Source organism: Mirounga leonina, unplaced genomic scaffold (assembly GCF_011800145.1).
Source record: "Mirounga leonina isolate KUSES-001 unplaced genomic scaffold, KU_Mleo_1.0 Mir_173, whole genome shotgun sequence".
Classification (NCBI taxonomy): Eukaryota; Metazoa; Chordata; class Mammalia; order Carnivora; family Phocidae; genus Mirounga; species Mirounga leonina.
Genome location: NW_023270447.1, coordinates 41,348,851 through 41,372,278, shown reverse-complemented (window position 1 = coordinate 41,372,278; position 23,428 = coordinate 41,348,851). Strand labels below are relative to the sequence as shown.

Sequence of the window (23,428 nt, the reverse complement as noted above, 5' to 3'; positions counted from 1 at the left end):
ATAGGTAAGATTAATTGAATTCTCACTATATGCCAGGTCCTGTGCTAAGCTCTTTATGAACTTTATGTCATTTGATTCTAATCACCGCTCTATTAGTTTGATGCTAGTATTTTACAGATGAGGAAACTGAGGCATAGAGAATTTATATAATTTGTCCATGATCACATAGACTTTATGTAATTGCCAGTAAATGTTGGGATAAATAAATAACTGAAATCCAGTGGTTAGGTTGCAGTTGGATTCTAGTGAAGATTAGGTTTGGATGCACATAACAGAAAAAAGTAAAATAACAGTGGCTTAAAACAAAATAGTTTCTTCATGAAGTGTAGAGATAATCAGTCCAGGGTTGCCATGATTCTCTGGGAATCAGGTTCCTTCTGTTGCTTCATTGTGAAAATCTTCCATCCTCAAGTTCACTTCATGGTCCAAGATACCTGCTGGAGCTTCATATTCCAACCAGAAGAAAGGGAAGAGGAATGGAAGAAGAGAATACCACCCATCCTCCCTTTCAAGGATGCATACTAAAAATTGCACATATCATTTATGCTTATATTACAAAATCATTATTATTATACCACAACTTACTCTCATGCACATACCTAGCAGATTATAGAAAACCTGCTTGTGGCAGGTCCAAGACATGAAAAATGACTGAGAAATAGATTTGTTATGCCATATGGCCATGTGCCCAGCTGAAGATCAAGGGTTCTGTTAGCATAGCAGCTGGAAAGGAATATTAGGGATCACTGACAGTCAGCTGCATTCAGAGCTCTGGTCTCCATAGCTATGAAATGGGTATGGTAATCCTTCTCAAAAGGCCTTTCAGGTTTAAATGGGTAAATAGATAAAAAAACAAAAAACCAAAAACCAAAAAACCCAGGCACTTAATTTAGTGCTCAGGAAATGCTAGTTCTTTCCCTTCAGTGAGATGTGGGCAAGTGGGTGACAGTGGTTGGTGCTCTGGAGACTCAGCACCCCAAGAATTGACTCTACCTGCATCTGAGGTGATCACTGTCTTCCTCATCACCATCACCACCATGATCTGCCACATCTTCTAGGGCTCAACCTTTAGGCACAAAGGGGTTACAGAGAATAAGCACTTACATTTTGAGGATCTTTAACATAAAACCATATATAATGAGCTCAGGGCCAAACATGGGAATATCTAAGATTTAGGGAAACTTTCATTTCTGTGTAGATTTGTACCTGACTTTGGGGAACTAATTACCACGTGAATATTTTTAGTTCGTTATTCCCAAGATTGAGAGCAATTGAACACAGGGCCAGTTTATGGTAGTTTGTCAGAGTCTGTCCATTTGAGAAGCTGCTTGTAAAGTGACAAATGAAAGGGACAGGTGATTCCATGAGTTACTCTTGAAATGGTAATGTAGGTGTAACATTGTTAAACCATGAGCATGTCCTTGAAGAGTCAAGGGTAAGTTGAATGTTAGCAAATGACACAGCATTTTAAGTGAGCTTACTAAAGAAACCCATGGTGAATTTTTCTGTAAGCTAAAGATGGCCTCTGAAACATTTTTTTTTTTTTTTTGCATTTTCATTCAATTAGCAGATAACTTTTTACTTGGCAGGCACTCTGCTAGGCCTGGTAAAATATGAGGAATGTTGTCTTTACCTACCAGAGTTGCTCAAAATACTTGAATTATAAATAGACAAATACTATTCTCAGGTTAACAGATAGTCAAATAATAATAAAATTTGTTTCATCATTCCTAAAACAATTTTTAATGTATTAACATTTATGCAGTCTTTAAGCATCTTAAAATTGAGAATATGTCATGTGTAGGTCATCAGTGGTATATTTTTCTTCCTTTTTTTTTTTAAGATTTTATTTATTTATTTGAGAGAGAGAGAATGAGAGACAGAGAGCATGAGAGGGAGGAGGGTCAGAGGGAGAAGCAGACTCCCTGCCGAGCAGGGAGCCCGATGCGGGACTCGATCCTGGGACTCCAGGATCATGACCTGAGCCGAAGGCAGTCGCTTAACCAACTGAGCCACCCAGGCGCCCAGTGGTATATTTTTCTTAATGCTGTGACTCAAAATGGATGATTTCTTAGATTTGATGAAATGAAGCATTTGAGTAGGGCTTTAGTGTTTATTATATGCTTTCATGGATCTTATTTCATTTGATTTTTTCTGTGAGGGAGAACAAGTACCTCTTCAACTTTATGGAAAGGGAATGTGACTCTGAGTGGGAAACAAATTATAGAAAACTTGCATCTGTCAGGTCCAAAAATACAGCATAGTTGTATCTTTTCCCCAAAGCTAGTGGTTTTTCCACCACACCTTAATGTCTTTTTAATCTGCATACACACATATTTATACACATATACATGCACAAACTCAACAGGGGCCAAGCTTATTTGAAAGCTAGGGGCTTCCTTTTAATGAATATAAAGATTATTTTTCCTTCTAGTGATTAAAACTAGGCCAAAGAGTAGCCAAGTATCCATTTTCAGGAGTACAACATAAAAAGTCCTCTAAGCCAGATAATTACAAAACAAGATTGCCTATTGGGAACCCACATAAATTGAAAACTTTCAGGTTTCACTGAGGAGAACCTGCCATGTGGGGAGTAAAGCAAAGGTAATTCCCATAAGGTGCCCAAACTATTTTCGCTGGCCACACTTAGGTCAGATCTAAGAAATGACCCAAATGTCATCCAGTGTTCACTTTGACACCAGAATTGCCCTTTCAGGCTGGTGCAGTGGCTAAAGCATAATCAGAAAAATGGAATTTTTTTTTTAAAAGAATTTTTATTTATTCATTAGAGAGAGATGCATGAGCCTGAGAGAGAGGAGAGAGAGAGAGAGTGCGAGCACAGGGGCAGGAGTAGGGGGGAGGGGCAGAGGGAGAAGCAGACTCCCTGCAGAGCAGGGAGCCCACCATGCTCTCCATTCCGGGACCCTGAAATCCTGACCTGAGCCTAAGGCAGATGCTTAACCAACTGACCCACCTATGTGCCCCATAAAGACGGGACTTTGAATACTAACTGAGAGCTAGCTGTATGAGCTTGGACAAGTCTTAACCTCTCCAAGTATGCCTCAAAAAAAGGGTCACACCTTTGCAGGGTTGTCGGGAAGATGACAGTTAAGGTAGGTAAGGTACCTGGCAAATGGAAAGTAACTAATGGCAGTTGTTTTTATTCAAGAAATTCAAGGAGGCACAGGTTTTGGGGTATTGAGTTACCTTAAAAAATATACCCTGCCTGGAAAATTTGTCTTGTCTTGTAGGAGACCCAACACTCCCATCAGGCACCGGGAACAGACAAGCTCATTTCTAAAGAAATATTGTAGGAATAGTTGAGGTTTTCTTCTGCTAAACATTATCAGTTCACTCAGTTTTTCCAGCATATTCCCTCCTGTCTCTTGTGTATTGCTGTATATGCAACTCTTGATCGCTGCCACCATTTAAGTATGTGTTCTGCAGTAAAACCTTGATTAACTGGGACTTAGAACTGGAATACTTAAATGGTCATCGTTTTTCCCTCTGGGCTTCCTTTGGAGAAGGAGGGAAGTGACAACTAAAGTTTTGAGAAGGACAGGAAAATTTGAGAACTAGAGAGAATGCTGTAATTCAACACCTTCAATTTTACTGCTAAGAAGAGAATGATTATCAAGGCCACTCTGCTGATTAATAATAGAGCCAGGAGAGGATTTCAGCCCATTGCTCTTTCTTCCGGACTGTGGCCTAAAGATGCAGCTTTTGGCATCTGTCTTGGTGTTGTTACTCCTCTAGTTTTGGCCACTACACTAGAGGTCTCAAATTTAAATGCCTACAAGGGCTGATTGACAAGGAACAAGTGGGGCAACCTGGGTATTTCATATGGGAAAGTGGTGGCGAACTTGGCACTCAAGCTGGGGCCTGTGTACCTTCTGTGGAGGCATTTAAGCTTACAATTAAAAAAAAAAGTACAGGACAGACAAAACATGTTTGGGGGCCAGATATGGCTTTTGGTCCCCTGTTTGAGCACTTTGCATTGTCTGTATCTACAGACTTTTATTCAATAAGGACATAATCTGAATTATGTACCTGAGGCATGTTGCCAAAGAAAGTTTTAGTGCTATTCATTGATTTATATTAAAGCATAAAATCAAAGAAGTGTATTTTAGAAACCTGATCATATATAATAATTTTTGCATTTTCCAACAGAGAGAACAGAGCAATTCTGTTCTCATTTACTGTCTGGTTAGCCAGAACTCTTTGTTGTCCAGTCATGTATCCAAGTGAGTTCAGATGTCACAGTGTATAGGACATTCACAACTCGGAACCTCTTAGTACTGGAGGTTCTGTTATATATAGACATTCAAACATTTATAACTGGTACCTGGTAGTGAGAAATACATTTATGTCATGATTGAAGAGAAACATACATACTTTCATACTTTCACAAACTCAAAATACTAGTTCAGGAAACAATATCTTACCATATGCCCTATTTCATTTTTATTAAAATAATGGTCATGAATTGCTAAGTTTATTTATAGTCTAATAGTAGACCACAATATACAGTTTTTAAAAAATCACTAGACTAGGTGATACTAATACATTTTATTTATTTATTCAGTAGATATTTATTCAATCTCTGATGAGTGTAAGGTGCTCTCTTGGGTATCATGAGGGATACAGACATGAGCAAAACATGGAGTTTTGTTCTCAAGGAGTCTAAAATGTAAGAGATGCGTGAAAATATCTAAAACCTCAAGGCAGAATAATCACTCTACATTATACATAATGCTTTTATATTATTATATATCATCATAATAAATTTCTTAAAAGTAGGCAGGGCAGATTTTAACCTAATTTACAGATAGGAAATTACATTTTTAGAAAAAGTTACTTATCCACATAAAAATGGAACAACAGTGGTAACGGATAATATTTGTTAAGCACTTACTATATGTTAGGTACTGATTTAATTCTCACTACAGCCTTATTCTAGTGGTACTATTTTTATGCTCATTTTACAAAGGAGAAAAGTGAGGCAGAGAAGTTAAGTAACTTGCCTAAGGTCATAGAGCTAGAAGAGTCTGTGGAAATAGGGTTCAATCCTAGGAAATATGGTTCCAGAACCTCAGTTTTAACCAATATGTTTTAGTTCCTGGAAATTAAAAAGCACAGATCATAATCCCAGATGGGTCGTGGCATATATTCATCTTCTCCAATCCCCCTACCACAAAATAGTGTGACATCTGTTGTGATGGTAGAGTATTTTGGGGGTGGAGGGGATGAGTAGGAATAGAGCCTGAACATTCCTCAGTGTGAATAACCTTCACCAAGTTAATAAAAGTGACTAAAGTCAGCAATAGAAAAGGCAAAGGGAAAGAATACTCTCCCCCAAAGAGAGCATCTAATCCTTTGGCTCTGCTCTGTTTGTGATGTAGTATTCTTTTTTTTGTTTTGTTTAGAAAAGCAATGTGTTCATTATGGAAAATTAGAACATATGTATACACAAAGGAAAAGAATAAAAATCACTCTTAAGGCCATCATTGTTAACATCTTTATACTAGCCTCTCAGAGTTTTCTATACATATTTTTTTATTTCTCAATAAAAAAAAGTGGGATCATACTATGTATTTTAGCTTGCTTTTTTACCTAGGGCATTGTAAACATATTTTCATGTCATTAAATGTTCTTCCATGCATGAGTATTAATGGCTGCATAATATCCCGTTGTCTGCCTATTTTATACCAAAATTTATTTAATGAAACATTTATTGTTAGCATTTAGTTGACTCTAATTTTTTTACTTTTCCCCCCTATTTATGTATGTATGTATGTATGTATGTATGTATGTATGTATTTGATGTAGTGTTCCATGATTCATTGTTTGCGTATAACACCCAGTGCTCCATTCAATACATGCCCTCTTTAATACCCATCAACAGGCTAACCCATCCCCCCACCCCCACCCTTCTAGAACCCTCAGTTTGTTTCTTTCCATAGTCTTTCATGGTTTGTCTTCCCCCTCTGATTTCCCCCCCTTCATTTTTCCCTTCCTGCTATCTTCTTCTTTTTTTTTTTAAACATATAATGTATTATTTCTTTCAGAGGTACAGGTCTGTGATTCAACAGTCTTAGACAATTTACAGCACTCACCATAGCACATACCCTCCCCAATGTCTATCACCCAGCTGCCCCAACCCTCCCACCCCCCACCACTCCAGCAACCCTCAGTTTGTTTCCTGAGATTAAGAATTCCTCATATCAGTGAGATCATATGATACATGTTTTTCTCTGATTGACTTATTTCGCTTAGCATAATACCCTCCAGTTCCATCCATGTCGTTGCAGATGGCAAGATTTCATTTTTTTGATGGCTGCATAATATTCAATTGTATATGTATACCACATCTTCTTTTTTTTTTTTTTAAAGATTATTTATTTATTTATTTGAGAGAGAGAGAATGAGAGACAGAGAGCATGAGAAGGAGGAAGGTCAGAGGGAGAAGCAGACTCCCCGCCGAGCAGGGACCTGATGTGGGACTCGATCCAGGGACTCCAGGATCATGACCTGAGCCAAAGGCAGTCGCTTAACCAACTGAGCCACCCAGGCGCCCTTTTTTTTTTTTAAAGATTTTTTTTTTTTTAAAGATTTTTTATACCACATCTTCTTTATCCATTCATCTGTTGATGGACATCTTGGCTCTTTCCATAGTTTGGCTATTGTGGACATTGCTGTTATAAACATTGGGGTGCACATACCCCTTCAGATGTGATGTAGTATTCTTGAGATAAAGTAAATTATTCCAGTCTTGCTCTTGGAAATGCAGGAGAGTTTAGCTCTAAATGTTCACCTTGGATTTTACCAGTGCCCTTCCTTAAGCACAGATGTTCATTCAGAATCACACAGAAACATTTCCATTAGTATAGTATTGGAAAAAATAATACTTATCCTTTATTGAGCAACTCCCATGGGAAGAACTAGGACTGTCGGGCACTGAGGATAGAGCTGTGCCCAAGCCAGCCCAATAATAGTAATAATAGTGAATATTTGTTAAGTACTTACTCTATATGTGTTAGGTACTAATTTAATTCTTTAACTACATAATAATGGTATTTTTATTATGCTCTATTTTATAGAATAGAAAGATCTCATGGATAAGTGAACTTTTTATGAATTTGATCTTTAGGATAATAAAAACAATTTGAGTGTCAAAATTGGTGCATATTCCAATTTAAGCCCCAAACTAGTTTTTAGACTGCTGTATATTAATCTAGCTATTGCATTTTCCTGCCTTTTTTTATTTTTCATATCCTTAATTTTGTAGGGTCATTAATAGTTATTCTGATTAACTTTATTTATATTAAGTTAAGTATAAATAAAAAAAAATTAAAGGGTCCCTGTAGCCCATTCATGTTTTTCTTTACATTTGCAAATAGGAGAGATAGATATCCAAAAATACAAAGGCACATGTTTCATCTTAATTCCTTCACGCAGTATGCCTGCAACTCCGAGAACAGTTGAACAAAAAATAACTGAAAGAGCTCTTTTTGAAAATAATTTTCACTTTTGAAAAATGGTCATCTCTAAATTATCTTAATCCAGTGATTATAAATCCAGAATTTGTACGTGATGGACACTAAGTATTTACTCTCCCTGTGCCTCAGTAATGAATTAAAAGAGAAGGAAAAGTGCAGAAAAGGATTATTTAAAATGTTATTGGAAAATATTTATTTACTAGACTTTACAGAGTATTACTTCAGTCACGTATATAAAATCGCTCAATCTGACAGATTTGAAAAATTGAAAGTATAAAATTTGTGTTTAAAATTTTATTACAATTTTAACTGCTATCACTCAAGTTGTTTGATCTTCTTGTAAATGAGCATTAACTGCAAATTGTGATTGCATCAGACAACACCTTCTTCAGTTAATGCAGTTGAGAAAGCAACTGGTCAGGGAATTGAGGTCCTCCCAGAGGGACTGGAGGGATCCACAGCATTCTTAATCCTCTACTGATTCATCCTTTTCCTATAAGAATTTGTGTTTGAGTGATCCTTGAAAGGCATATGTCTCTCAATACAATTAATTTATTTTACATAGACCTATGTAGAGCTAGAGCTTCCTGAAAACTCTTTGGGTCTCAAATGATTGGGACCCAACGCTCTTAGATGCTGTTGTTTTGATTTTTGTGTCCTGAAGTGATCAAAATAACATCAAGAGAAAGCCTTGAAAGGTGAGAAGGCGAAGCTGGCTTTGTGTATGGGCTTAAGCAAATTTTACATATTTTCTTGCTGATGGGTGATAAAACTCTGCCAAATGACTTATGAGACTTAGAGTTATGTTCAGGTTTTGCAAGTCTTGAAATACATAATGTTGGGTTTCTCTTTAAGAATAAGAATGCAAAATCATGAATATGAAATTAGGTACACAGCCTTGAAAGGGGCATCTGCAAGAAAGGGGCTCTGACCCTTCAGCTTGATTAACTTCGTGATGAATTCTCTGGTAATGAGTGACTGTTTTCTTTGTTTTCTCAAAATTATCAAAGAAAAAAGGAGGAGGGGCTAGAGAATGGAAGGAAAATCCTTGTCTTCCTAACCATCCCCTCAAGCCAAGTGAGTGGTATAGTCCTTTCTCCAGGTCCCAAGGTAAATGATGTCAGAACTGAAATTGCACCTGATTCGACCTCTTCCCCGCTCCCCTCCGCCCCCCAGTTATTCGTTCAACAAATAGTTACTGAAACAGTCACATCTACTCGCTAGGTGGAATGGACCCTGTCTCCTAGTTAGAATAGCCAGCTCTTTGATATCTCACATAGGGATCATTCCTATTCTGGTTTGAAAGAAACTGCTGTTCTTTTCTCTCCTAGCATACATATAGCCTGGCATTTAACATGCGTTCTTTTTCTGTTCAATTAAGTTACAAGTCAGTCCTCCAGGACGGTAACCGTCGGGGTGGCTTTGACTTGCCGAATCTTCCAGCAAATATAGGCTAAGTTATACAAAATGGGCGTGTCTGGATTTTACCAAGAGACCCCCTCGTCCCCAAAGCTTACCAAGCAGAGACACCCAGCCTCTTTCTTCTTTACCTCACGCGCGAAAACACCCTCTACCCGGGACGTAGTAGTCCCCTCCCCCTCCCACCACGCCCCGTTTACCGCCCTCAGCCCCCCTCCTTGAGAATCTCCCCTCCCTCACTCCCTCTCTTTTCTTCCCTCCCCGTGGGCCAGCAGCGCTTGGAGCTGCCCTGCTGCACGGCGGGGCGACGCGGCGACACCTATAGGATTGCTTCCGGGCACTCCCCAGCCAGAGGGTGGCTGGCCCGGGGCCCGAAGCTCCGCAGGGCCGGCGGCTCCGCGGCGGCGGCACCGAGGACGCGCGCACCCGCTCGCCCTCCCGCCCGCGCCCTCTTTTTCTCCCTCGGTCCCGCGGGGCGCCCAGAGTCGCTCTCTGCCCAGGGCGGTGGCTTTGCCGCCCGCCCCGCAAAGCTCCTCTCTGGTGGCCGTTCCCTCTTCCTCCTCTTTGCGTCATGTCGGACACTTGATGGTTTTTTTCTTTTCCTTTTTTTTTTTCCCCCTCCTTTAGCCCTTTCCACCTTCCACCTCCTCCTTCGTTTCCCAGGTTGATATTTTCCCCCTCTTCTCTGGGCTTGCCCATGAGTCTCCTCGGGAACTACCGGAAAAAGACCAGCAACGATGGTTATGAATCCTTGCAGCTGGTGGACAGTAACCGGGACTTAAGTGCGGGGAGCGGCGCGGGTGGCGGCAAGCAGAGAGTGAACGCCGGGGCGGCGGTAGCCGCGCGGAGTCCCGCCCAACAGTCTCAGGACCGCGCCAGCACCATGGACAGCTCAGGTAGCGCCGGCGGCGGGGTGCGCCCAGCGGAACTCCGCCGTGTCCTCCAGAGGCGGCCCACTCCACTAGCCCGAGGCTCCCACCCAACCTTGGCCTGGGAGGGGCCGGGATGGAGCGAAGGCATCTAATACACCTGGGTGTCGCATCTCTAATTTCTCTAGTTCAAGGAGCTAGGAAACGTTAGATCAGTCCTGAGGCCCAGTGACTGTAGGAGCGCCTCTTAATCTGGCTAGGCTGCTGAATACACCAGCTGGGGGCGGGGAGAGGAGGGGAAAGGGGAGGGAAGGGGTGGACGCGAGAAGGGAGCGGGTGGCTCGTGGAGCCACTGGGAAGGAGGGCAGGGAGAGGCAGCTGCTTTCACTACCCAGCTGGATGAGGGGGAGACGTGAAGGAGCAAGTGCGTTGATTGTTTTCGCAGCCTGCGGACGGACGGTATTTATTCCAATTATTATTCTCGTAATGCTGATGTTATTTGCAATTCTCTAAAGCTGTGCCTCTTCTCAACTTGGCTGTCTGCTAGGGTTAATGCTGTTATCTTTCTTCAGCAATTTTTACCTTGAGCAAATTTTTATCTAGAGCCCTTTTACACAGGTTTTATGATTTGTACAATGACATTCATTTCATCAGCTATTGGCTTTGATCTTGTTTGTCTTTATCTTTTTGCATTGAGTGTACCAATATTTCATAAACGTTACATGTAAGGAAAATGAAAATGCCTCTAAACTTTGTATCTGGGCTTGCAACCTTTTTTTTTTATAAAGCATTTTAACAAGGTGGATTTCTCTCTGTCGGAAATGCTCTTTTACCAATTTCTATAGCAAAACAGTCATTTAATATATGTATGTTGGACCAGGGGTATTATTATAGCTGTTTCCTCAGCTTTTCAAGGAACCAGGACCAGAGGGTTATTTACATAAAGATAATTTGTAATCGAAGTGCTCAATGGTTTGTTCTACATTGACAACTTTAATATACTGGATAACTGAGGACTCCAGAGGCAAGATTCATGTTGGGTTGTTTGGGAAGTAATGAAAACAAACTGAATTTAATTCTTGCACTTTGCAAATAAATGTTTGTTTCTTTTAGTTGTGTAATGGCTCTCTCTGGACTACTGTTTTCTATTTTCCTTATCCCATAAGCGGGGTAAAATATCATCTACAGATGTTCAAGTGTCCTGACCTGAAAACATATTTTACCCATACAAGCTCTTATTGAAGTTTAATAAGGTGTTGGTAGAATGTTTTCTCAGGACCATTTTATTTTTATTTTATTTTTTAAAAAGATCTTATTTATTTATTTCACAGAGAGAGATAGCGAGGGCAGGAACACAAGCAGGGAGAAGCAGGCTTCCCAATGAGCAGGGAGCCCAATGTGGGGCTTGATCCCATGACGCTGGGATCATGACCTGAGCCGAAGGCAGACGCTTAATGACTGAACCACCCAGGCGCCCCTCTCAGGACCATTTTAAATTAAAGCTAAAACTACCTGAAGGACCAATGGTTCTAACAGCTTTGGTATTGATGTTGTACATGGGTATTTGATTTATGATTTTCTAAACCTGTGATAAAGTCCAAAGCATCTTTTGACTGGATGTGATCTCCTTTAAGTCTTAAAGAAAAAGATTTATGCGTCCCAAATGATGCCGCCATAATCCTTTCTGGAACATTGTGGACATGTACATATGGAATGAACAATTTCCAATGAATGAGGAGGAGCCCCACTTTCAGGAAATGAAATTTTGTATATTTTCACTTCTCATAGGGATTCTTATTTTAAGAATTGGAATTTGTTTTTGAAGTATGTTACATCCTAGAATATTTTTAACACCTATTTCCTGAGTCCATTATATGCCAGGCACTGTGCTAAGCACTGTGGGGGAATATAATAGTGAAGGAGACACTATTAGATGACAGGAGCAGTAACTCAAACACACAGCAGCCTATAGTGAGTCCTGGATTTTTGAGGATTGTCTTTTTCACCAAATCAGACTTTTTCAATAGGTTTAGAGAAGAAAAATGAAGTGAATTGATAAACTGTTGTAATAGGAAAACATTTTAATTAAGAATATGGTTGTCTCTAAAGCACTATTGCTAGGAGTTGATTCTTCAACTTGATCAAACTAGCCCTGTATGAAGAGGTTGCAAGGATTCTTCCCGTCCCCATTCCTCTTTCTGGTTAGGGGAATGTTGTGGCTTTGTTATGGCAGTACTGTGTATCTTATGACTATTTTGATGCATATTTGCAATTGAGAACAGTCTGAGAAGATGCTGTTTGTTTGGTCTGGATGAACAATTGGGCCCTGAGAGTGGGGTTTCTCTTCGTGGGTAGCAAGTTTCATTGACTAGTGCAACTATATCTATCTTGTCTAATTATAGTTCTTTCTTCTTAGATCCTCAAAGAGTGGCCTTGTGCAGTGTAAATGTATCCATTTGTTTAAGATATTTAATTAAGCTCATGGATCATTTCTAAAAACAGCAGTGATCTGCCCATTTATTCAACTCATTGTACTGTGACATGCTGGATAGGAGAGGTGGTTCATGGGGCTTTGGTCTAACAGAAATGTTTATGAATGGAAAAAATATGTCTAGAGGATTTAAAAATAAATCTAGAGGATTTAAAGCTTAGTTCTAACAATATCTTACACTTGTATAGCTATTTATAATAGGTGGTACACTTGGACACTTACCTTATTTCATTTCCCCAGAAGTCTATTAGGCAGAATAAGTGGCATGTCTGTGCCTAGAGACTTGATATCAAACATCTGCACTATTGTTACTAGCTGTAAAACCTAGAAAAATTTTAAGCCTGCTCCCCATTTATAAAGGGAGAATCATAATAGTGGTTCTTACAATAGAGCTTTTAGTTTGAGACTTAAAACAACATGAGAATACATTTGCAGTTTTCCTTTATTTTGCTGTTTGTGTCCTTAGAATTAGAGGAAACTTACTCTTAGAGATGGTAGGAGACTTAGAAGGTAAAATAGCTACTTAGTAGACTGATGAATCACAGACCTGTACCCCTGAAACAAATAATTACATTATATGTTAATAAAAAAATAGCTACTTAGTGACAGCCAGATTCAGGTTTTCTGACTCTAAGGTCTAAATTTTTCTCCACTGAACTGAACTGTCTTTCTGTGTAGGTATAATATCAACTGATTATTGAGATGGAAATAATATTATCTCCTTGGATTTCCCCTCTTGTTTTTAGATGAAAGAGTGACAGATGTTCAGAGAAGTTTAATGACTTTCTAAGTCAACAGACTCTCAAGTGGTACATTCCAGAGTAGCCCCCAAGCCAGATGTGTGTCTTCCAGAGCTCTCTGCCTGCCCTGATTCACTTTCTCTTCTTGAATTATTCTCTAGAAAAGATTGTCATTCAGAGGTCATCCTCTCATCTCCCAGATGGCACTGTAGCTATCCCAAGTCATTAGTTCAGGAACCCCATATTTACCTTGCGTTCATTTCACCTACCTTGAAAGTAGAATCCACAAATGAACTCTTAGTCTTGAGTCACTAACATGTTCCAACATAAGGCTTTACTTACCATATTCATAATGATAAGCCATAAAACAGTAGTCCAATTAAAATCTGTTTCCAGATTTTAATGGGATTTAAAAGTGTAAGGATAATGAAGAATGCTAATATACTTTCCTGTTTAGTATAAATCTGATTGAAAGCAAAAATTACCCTTAACAAATGCTATTCTAGGTGGTATTTACACAGCATCTACATTTTGAATCAGACTTTATTATTATGAAGTACTTATTTGGATAACTTCATACTGCATTGAAATATTATAAGCATATATACACTAATATTCCTTTCTTAGGAATACCTGCCCATTTAAGGGTTTTGTAGGTTGAAGGCAATTGATTTACTAACTTAATGTGTGCCTAAAGTTTGAATGTTTCTAGATAGCTGCTTAAGGATACATCTCTGTCAAAGTTCAAATGCTTGGAGACTGCCAGGTTTCATAGACTTTGAAGGGGAATCTTTTTTTTTTTTTTAAGATTGATTTATTTTAGACAGAGAAGAGTATAAGAGTATGGGGTGGAGAGGGGCAGAGGCAGAAGGAGAGAAAGTCTCAAGCAGACTCCATGCTGAGCACAGCATGGAGCCTGTTGTGGGGCTCCATCTACCGACCCTCAGATCAGGACCCTGAGATCGAGACTGGAGCTAAAACAGAGAGTCCGAGGCTTAACCAACTATGCCACCCTGGCACCCCAGAAGGGGAATCTTTTGAACCAAGTCTCAGAAAGATGACCATGTAGCCTATGACATACACCTTCTGTGTTGGAGCTATCACTGCCTTCTGAGTCTGTACCTTTGGACTGTTCTCATCAGCACCAAGTTCTTTCTTTTTATTTAGGCCTTTTGGCTCTCCAGGTACAAAATAAATCTAATCCTTTGTCCACATGGCCACCCTTTGAAAATTAGAGAACGGATCCTGTTTCTCCTCTTAGCTCAGTTGTCTTCTTTTCTAGGTTAATCATCTATCTAAATATATATCATATATATAAATCATATATAAAAAGATGTATATAAATATATTTATTTAGATATATATCTAGATATATTTAGATATATAGCTATATTAGCTATATAGATTTATAATAATATAAATATATAGATATCTATAATAATATATAATATTTACATATATATTGCTTTTTTTTTTTAAGATTTTATTTATTTATTTGACAGAGAGAGAGACAGCGAGAGCAGGAACACAAGCAGGGGGAGTGGGAGAGGGAGAAGCAGGCTTCCCGCTGAGCAGGGAGCCCGATGTGGGACTCGATCCCAGGACTCTGGGATCATGACCTGAGCTGAAGGCAGACGCTTAACGACTGAGCCACCCAGGCGCCCAATATATTGCTTTATTTAACAAGGTTTTTAAATTAATTTTTTTCTTTTCTTTTTTATTATGTTATGTTAATCTTAAATTAATTTTTATTATAAAAGTTTTTATCATAAAAGTTTTCCATGCTCTTGTTAGAAAAGAATTAAATATTACAGAAAAGAATACAATGGAAAATATAATATACCCTCCCCCTTCCCTGATTCTTTGTCTTAGAGATAACCCCTACTGAAAGTATGTGTAAACATATATATATAAAATAAATGTGTATATGCATGATTAAAATTATAATAAAATATAAAGTTGTAACCATGTATCTTTATATACATTGTTCAGTAATGCTTAAACATAAAAATTGTTACAATTTTTTGATTGTAGCAATGATTACAATCCAGGCCATTTTGCTAAACACTATACCTATGGTGTCTTATTTAATCCTCATAAGAATTCTTTAAGGTAGGTGAAAGTTAATTTTTTCTTTTTTTTTTTAAGATTTTATTTATTTATTTGACAGAGAGAGAACACAGGCAGGGGGAGCAGCAGAGGGAGAGGGAGAAGCAGACTCCCCCCCTGAGCAGGGAACCCGATGTGGGGCTCCATCCCCAGACCCTGGGATCATGACCTGAGTCGAAGGCAGATGCTTAACTGACTGAGCCACCCAGGTGCCCCAGTTAATTTTTCCTTGTAGTTGAATAAACCAGGTACAGAGAGGTTAAGCAAATTGTCTGAGGTTACACATGCTCTACTTATTCTACATTGAGTAAAATGTTGTAGAGAAATGTCCATAAAGTTTCAAGTGAAGAATTCCGCGGTGAATGTTTCTATTTGCTGCTTTCCCTGTGGTAAGGAGAGATAGGAATGTCTGAGGTAACTGAAAGGAATGTAGTTGTTTTTCATTTTGAATCTTGTAAATAAGATTTCTCTCTCTCTTTTTAAGATTTTATTTATTTATTTGACATAGAGAGAGAGAGAGAACCCAAGCAGGGAGAACGGCAGGCAGAGAGAGAGGAGAAGCAGGCTCCCCACTGAGAAGGGAGTCCAGTATGGGACTCCATCCCAGGACCCCGGGATCATGACCTGAGCTGAAGGCAGATGCTGAACTAACTGAGCCACCCAGGCACCCCAAGATAACTCTCTTGACTTAAATAGAACCTAAAGAATTTTAAAATGCTAGAAATGAAGAAGGCAGAGAAAAAGCAGTATGGAATAAGACTGATTAAATCCTTATTGACACTGAGAGAACAATATAATTGGTACCGCTTTATAACTTTATGGAGCAATATCTTGCCAATGAAAGTGAGTCCCCACTGTTCTCAGGATAAAGTCACTTTATCTTAACTGGACATCAGAAGCCCATCATGCTACCTCTGTAAGCCAGCCCAGTAGAACTTCTTATCCTGTCTCCACTGGTAGGTCCCCTGCCCCCCACCTCCATCTCTATGCTTTTGCACACATTGTTTTCTCAGGTTAGGCCAACTTTTCCCAGAGTCTTCTAGATGTGTACTTTTCCAGGTTATCTCCTGCTCATTCTTGAGCTCCTTAACCCCTGTAGACTGCATGAGATGGCCACTCTCCATGCTCCTCCCCCAGCCTGTATATCCCTCCGTTAGCTCTTACCACATTAGGTTGTGATATGTTGCCTGGCCTATCTCTCCCTCTAGACTCTAAGTAAAGTTCGGAGCAGGGCTGTGTGTTCCTCACCTTGTATTCTTGTCACTGCTTGGCATTTATTAGGAGCCTGATAAATACTCGTTGAATGAATAAAAGCATGCACTGATTTTGAAGTTTTAAAAAGGGAATTTATAATGAAATGTACCCATCCAAACCACAAAATAAGCATGCAACTAGATTTTAATAGAAATGAGGCCAGACTTGATAGAAATGAAACTGTTGGCAGAAAGCTAGACCAACTCAAAAATGAGCATTTTTCATATGCAAGGGACGCTAGAGGGGAGAGAAAGATAATACATAGTCCCAGACCCCCAAGAGTTTTCTAATGTGGAAATGGAAAGAAATAATAAGCTTACCAAGAGACTGCTTTCTTGACCAAAAAAAAAAAAAAAAAAAATACAACCTACTGTATGATTCATCATCATGATAATTTTTTTTAGCAGAAAAAAAAAGAAGCACTAAATGTATAGTTTTTTTTTTTTTTTAACAAACTAACAATAGATGACTTTTATCTGTAGATTTGTGTGTTTCTTCATCAGTATTGGGAGGTTGGATTCTTAGCTACTTTCAAGTTTAATATTAAAAATTCTTTGTATCACCTTTGGCCATCTGCAATTTATGTAAGCATTATGGTGTCCTTTTATAACCTGTACTCACCATTTTGAACTCCTTTTGGAAAGAGTCTATAATTTCAAGGTGGATTAAAGCATCCTGAGTTTAAATTGTACATTTCCTCATTGGCAAAACTCAGGAAAAAGCTAAATTATAGTTATTGTCTACTTAAACAACATCTCTCAAAATTTACTTAGGAGCATTTGACAGAGCAGCTCAGTGTCTGAGTTAATAAGCCCTTCATGGTCTAAGGAATTAGGAAATTTTCATGACGGGCCAAGAGAGCTGACAATTTCTAGTTCTTAAAATTGCTTTACCTGACATGTCACAGGGCATAGCCTGGATCCAAAATTTTTTTTCTTTCAGTAATGCATCAAAGCATAATTTAAAAAGGCACTAGGGATGAAAATTAAAATTCACCTGTGTGTGATGTTAACAATGCAAATGACCGCACCAAGGAAGGATTCAGATGGTCCAGTGCTTGCTAGGCACATTGGGTTTGCACATGCAGAAAATGATTGTTGGCACATTGGTCGTACTGTACCTGGTCACGGGTGAATTTGGCATGTGTTATAAGCCACTTCCTGATTTTAGAAATGTTATGCTGTGAAAGAAGTGCACCTCAGAATTGGGTATATTTGGCACACGGCAGGGTGAATAACTTGTATAACAATAGACACATGCAGTGCCATGGAGTGCAGAAGCAGGAGGGATAATCTCAACCGGGGGGACGAGGGAAGGCCACAGTGGAAAGTACTGTTTGAGCAGGAAGTCGGTAGGTGGAGAAGGAAAGGGAAATTGTTTTGGGCTGAGAGGTAAGGCCCAGTGGCATCGTCATACATGTATGGTGTGTTGAGAGATTTGCATTTGGGCCTGGAAGCCAGAGCCCATATGGGTCGAAAGTGCTATAGTGGATGGCGCTGGCAAGACAGATTGAACCCAGATCAGGGTAAGTCTGTTGAGAAGGTTGGACTTTATTCTGCACCCAGTGGGAGGGTCCTGAAGATTTGGGAGAGGGGCTGAGGCAGGGCGCCTAGGGATCACAACAATTTTAAGACCGACAAAAATGTTTTAATTTTAATTTCTTTTAAAAACCAGAATAAAATAAATGAGTATAACAGTAAGGAATTAAGGAATTCGTCTTCATACCATTGCAGTAAAAAATAATTTTTGTAAAGGGGGGGAATGAGCACACGAAGGCAAAACTACCTAGGGCCCCCAAACATCCTACTGCAGTTGCAGAGAGAAGAATGTAATGTGCAAATACTGGAGATACTTGGCAGCTGCATAAGAGGTGGGTCCCATCTGTCGTTCCCAACTGTGTCCTGGCTGTATCAGATTGACCTGAGACCCTGGTTGAAAACACAGGTTCCTGGGCCCCAGGGATTCATGAGTTAGTGAGGGAAGGGGTGTCCTGCCAGGGAGAGAGCATGTGTCTCATGGACAGGGAAGACAAATAAGTGCCCATTAACCTGAGAATAATGACAGCCCAAACCAGGGTAGTGCCAGTGAACTGTGGAAGAAAGGAAAGCATTGCTCAAAAGAATGGACAGACTGACAGCAGCCTGGATGTGGGGTGGGAGGTATAGGGCAAGCTAGAGGTGTCTAGCCTGGTGGCAGAAGAGGAGGTAGTATTTTCATTCTTGGCCAGAAGTGGAAAATGAGACCAGTTGGTTTTCGATGCTACAGGTGCACCAGGAGCATACCAGCGCAAGGGCTGAATATGCTGTCAGGTTGGCATGAGGTGTCACCAGGCTTTCAGCTTTTTGGTGGGCTGCCCATTAGGCTGTGCAGATCTCCAGAGGAGTGCTGTGGAAGAGGTGGGAGGCAGGAGCAGGGTCTGTGTTTGCCTAGGGGAGGAGTAAGGTAATCAGTGGAAATGCTAGAACTGAAATTCTATGGCACTGGTCTGAGTCCAGGGCTGTGGCTGGAGGCCAGGGTAGTGTAAAGTAGCCAGCCTGCCCTTAGGCCCGTTCTCACAGGGCAAGCCCTAGGCTCTGGGTCCTTCCTTGCCTGCTGATGGGGAAACAGGAAGAAAGCTCACACACCAGAGAAACCTGGAAGGTGACTGTTGAAACAGGAATTCTCGGTCTCTATGGAAACAGGCAAGGGCCTGAAAAAACACTCTGACCCCAGAAATCCTCAAGGGCTGGCTTGTGCCAGCATTTGGCCACTTGAGCCTCACAGCAGAAATCAGTAGGGTGACATTTCTCTTCACTGTTTATTCTTCCTTCACTTTCTCCCTCTTCTGCAGTCCTCCTTCCCAATATTCTCTTCTTCTGCCTCCTCTTCTGCCTTCCTCTCCATCTTCGGCTTCCTTGTCCCTGTCTCTCCTCTTTGCCTGTGCTACTCTTCTTTTCTCTTCTTCCCCTGTCCTACCTGCGTCTTCTCCCCTTTTTCTAGTGAGTCAGCATATTTGGTAGACTTGGAACCCCATGCCATAGGAAGCTTTGTGGATGACTGTAATTTGGGGGTATGTATGTGGGGGTGTATGTGTGTGACTTAGATCCCAGCCTGCTGCATGTGGCCCAGTGGGTGTGAACACTGGTGTCACTTTCCAATTGGGGTAATTGCATCTGACCTACCTAAAATTTCACTTGCTGTTTCAATTAGCCAAGTGTTCCGCACTGTGACTTGGTGATGAGAGGTTTCATAAGCCTCCATCCCAGAGGTAGCTGCGTTTCATTCAGATGAAGAATTTCACTTACTAATTTGCAGCTAGGGAGTGCAAGATAATAGCACACCGTTTCCCCCTCCCTGTCTTTTCTACCCCCTCCCTGCAAGAAAACAGATCTTTCTCTCCCCTTCAGCTATTGCTAAAGCCTAGAAAAATGGCTCTATTTCAATCCTTCCGAGTCCAAATTTGTGGCTGCTGTTGAGCAGTGGAGATATTAGGGAGTCATGAGTCAGAAACCTCAGATGTAAGCTTTGGCTTTGTCATTTACAAGCTTTGACCTTGGGCAGGTAATTCAAATGAGAAAAATCATACTGACCCTGCCTGTTTCACAGGCAAGGGGAAATATGGGAATGTAGATGAAAGCACTTTGCAGTGGGTAAATTCAGCATTCATTCATTTTATGAATGTCTCCTGACTGCCTATTATGTGCTGGTACGGTTCTAGCCATGGTGATACAGTGGAGGATGCGACAGATAAGACTTGGGTGCTTATGGGTTTACATTGTAGTACACAAGATACACCATAAACCAGTAGATAAAGATAAAGGATTATATGGTATGCTAAATGCCATGGAAGGACTAGAGTGAAGGAGAGAATAGCTCAAGGTGGAGGTGGGGAGGAGGGAAGCCTACCTTACAGAGCACAATCAGGAAGGGCTTTTCTGAGGAGGTTGAGGAGGTAACATTTGAGTTGACACCTGAAGAAACAGAAGCAAACAGGAAGAAAAAAAAAGAAATAGAGAGAGCACTGTGTGTAGTGCATTTCAAGGACCAGGTTCAGCAAATGCAAAGACCTGGAAGAGGGGCCAAGCTCTGTGAAAGGATAGGTCATTGTTACAACCAGCACTTAGTGAGTCAGGAGGGAAGGGGGACAAATGAAGTCTGAGTTGTGTTTTTAAGAGGCCATTTTGGCTGCTTGCATCAAATAAGAATTTGAGGTGGCTTCATAGCTTCATAGGTATTTGAGACTGTAGACAGGATTTATATACGAGAGATGACATCAGTAACTATACTGTTCAACATTAAGGGTCAGCCTTTTTAAGTTCAAATGATAATATTCTCATAGCATCTTAGTGCTGGCAACATGCTTTCTATACCCTATCATACTTTGTTTTTAGAATGTCCCAGTGAAATCGGTGACTCCAGGTCTTCTAACATCCCGGAAAATGACACATTTGCAGAGGAGGAGAGTTGAGGTCTTGGGCACCCTGAGGCCATGATGTATCAACTACTCTAAAAGGAGACAAGCTAGAGGGATAGAACAGTAACAATTGGGTTTTAACTGCTAAGGAAATTGGCTTAGGTTGCCTTGAAATGTATAGCAGCATTTCACTTTAATTATTGGTCTTAAAATCCAGCCACTACATCGCCTAATGTGGTAGGAGCCCGGCTTTGTCTTTCAGCGTACCAGGAGAGGACTGTCTCCATTATATGCCTCATTGGCACAATGAAACCTGGGAGGCTTTCACACATTGTCTTGTTTTGTGAGCATTTGCTGTTATAACAGAAGACAGTTCTATTTTATATGTTGCTTTGTTTTCAAGCCATTGCGTAAGAGCTCGGCTTCTTGTCTCTTAAAACGCAAAACCAAACCAAAACAAGAACCCTGTTTTTGTTTATAGCAGGATGCATACTTATGAAGAGAAAATATAAAACAATTCAGTAAGTGGCATGAAAATGAAAATAAAAGTTCACTTCCTTCCTCTGCAGCTTTTAGTTTTACCCTCCAGATATAATTAATACTAATTGTTTCTTGTATGTACTTACAGAATTTTCTAGGCATTTACAAGCTTCTACACAGCCACATAGACACATGCAGATTCCTGCACATTGACACATGTGTACATACACATTCATATATAATAAATGCCTGTATATCCTGGAATCCTTCTATCATGCTATTATAGAGCTTGATTTTTACTTAACATTATGTCTTGGATAACTTTATACATTTTTACCTAGCGAAGTACCTCATTTTCTCTAATGACTACTTTAAATTGCACTGTCCCAATTCTTCTATTGATAAGCAGCAAATATCTTTGAATATATATTTATGTATTGTATGTGTGGTACACCCATGGGATAAATTCTTAGAAGTGGAATTACTAGGAGAAGGAGCAAAGAGCACACTCACGTCACATTATGATAGATCTTGCCAGATTGCTGTCTAAAGAGCCTTGTTCCAACTTAAGTTTCTACTAACAGTATATGTGACTACTTGTTTTCCCAGACCCTTGTTAAAGCTGAGTGTTGTTATCAAACTTCTTAATTTTTGGCAGCCTCGTAAGTGAGAAATGGTGGTAATGGTACTTGAAACTGGCATTACATTGTGATACTTCCATGAGTTTTTTTTTAAGATTTTATTTATTTGTGATCGAGAGGGAGAGAGCATGAGTGGGGGGAAGGGGTAGAGGGAGAGGGAGAAACAGACCCCTCACTGAGCAGGGAGCCTGACCTGGTGCTCGATCCCAGGGCCCTGAGATCATGACCTGAGACGAAGGCAGACGCTTAACTCAGTCACCCAGGCACCATGGAAATGGGTTTTAATTACTTTTTATTAAGTAGGTAATATATATTTAGGGCAAAACAATTTAGGAAATGCAGGAAAGCGCAGAAGAAAAAATAACTGATAAACTTGTTTTCTGTAGATGACGATTGTTAACATTTTGAAATATATCCTTTTGTCTCTTATCTGTGCATAAAGTATGAATGAAACAATTGCGTTACCTTCTTTGCTCTTTGTTGATTGTGGCCACTGGTTTTCTTGTGAAATACTGTAGTACAGAAGTGGGGAGTACACTGGAGTTGGAGCCAGCGGCTCTTCAGATTCAAATTTTGACATCACTGACTAACTTTGTGAACTTAGGCAAAGCATTCTACTCATCCGAGCCCCTCTGCAAAACAGATAATGTCTTTCTCATCAGATTGTTAGGAAAATCAAATGGGGTAAGGTACAGAAAAGTACCTAGTGCATTCCCTGCCCTGTAGTAGCTACTTGATAAATGTTGGCTCTATCAAGAGGTTGACATGAAGTAAGACCATGGTGGCAATATTTTATTATCTGGAGGTTTCTTTAAGTTAGATCATGTTTCTCTTCATTTTACAAGGTTTTGAGCATTTTCTTCATTATATTCATACTGGGATTATTCATAAGCTTTAAGGCAATTTGTGGTCACCCTATAGTCCTCATAAATGTGTGGGATATCTATTACTACAACTCTTGGTTGAGGCAGTCAGCAGGCTTGATACCTAATGAGGTGCTCAGAACATCCCTGTTTAAAGAGAATTTTGAAGGTGGAGGATAAAATTGGGTGCTTCCTAAGGATGAAAGGAAATTACCATTTATATTTTTTAACTTTTTTTTTTTTTAAGATTTTATTTATTTGCGAGAGAGAGAATGAGAGACAGAGAGCATGAGAGGGAGGAGGGTCAGAGGGAGAGGCAGACTCCCTGCTGAGCAGGGAGCCCAATGCGGGACTCGATCTCGGGACTCCAGGATCATGACCTGAGCCGAAGGCAGTCGCTTAACCAACTGAGCCACCCAGGCGCCCTACCATTTATATTTTAAGTATAACTAGGCATTACTTATTTTTTCTTCTTTCCTTTCTTTCTCTTTCTATTCTTTCTCCTTCCTTCCTTCCTTCCTTCCTTCTTTCTTTCTTTCTTTCTTTCTTTCTTTCTTTCTTTCTTTCTTTCTTTCTTTCTTTCTTTCTCTTTCTTTCTTTCTTTTCTTTCTCTTTCTTTCTTCCTTTCTTTCTTCCTTCCTTCCTTCCTTCCTTCCTTCCTTCCTTCCTT

The 23,428-nt window shown here is 40.0% G+C and overlaps 1 protein-coding gene across 2 annotated transcripts in view; it reads left to right on the top strand.

Moving 5' to 3' along the window:
* DNAJC6 (DnaJ heat shock protein family (Hsp40) member C6) overlaps positions 1-23,428 on the top strand; it is a 145,904-nt gene that overhangs the window by 34,300 nt on the left and 88,176 nt on the right. The window contains exon 2 of one of the 2 annotated variants that reach the window (XM_035018350.1): positions 9,546-9,814. The exons of the other annotated variant lie outside the window; for it this stretch is intronic. Coding sequence (XP_034874241.1) covers positions 9,616-9,814 — 199 coding nt within the window. The 5' untranslated portion in view covers positions 9,546-9,615. The remainder of the gene's footprint in view (positions 1-9,545; positions 9,815-23,428) is intronic. 2 annotated transcript variants of the gene reach the window in all.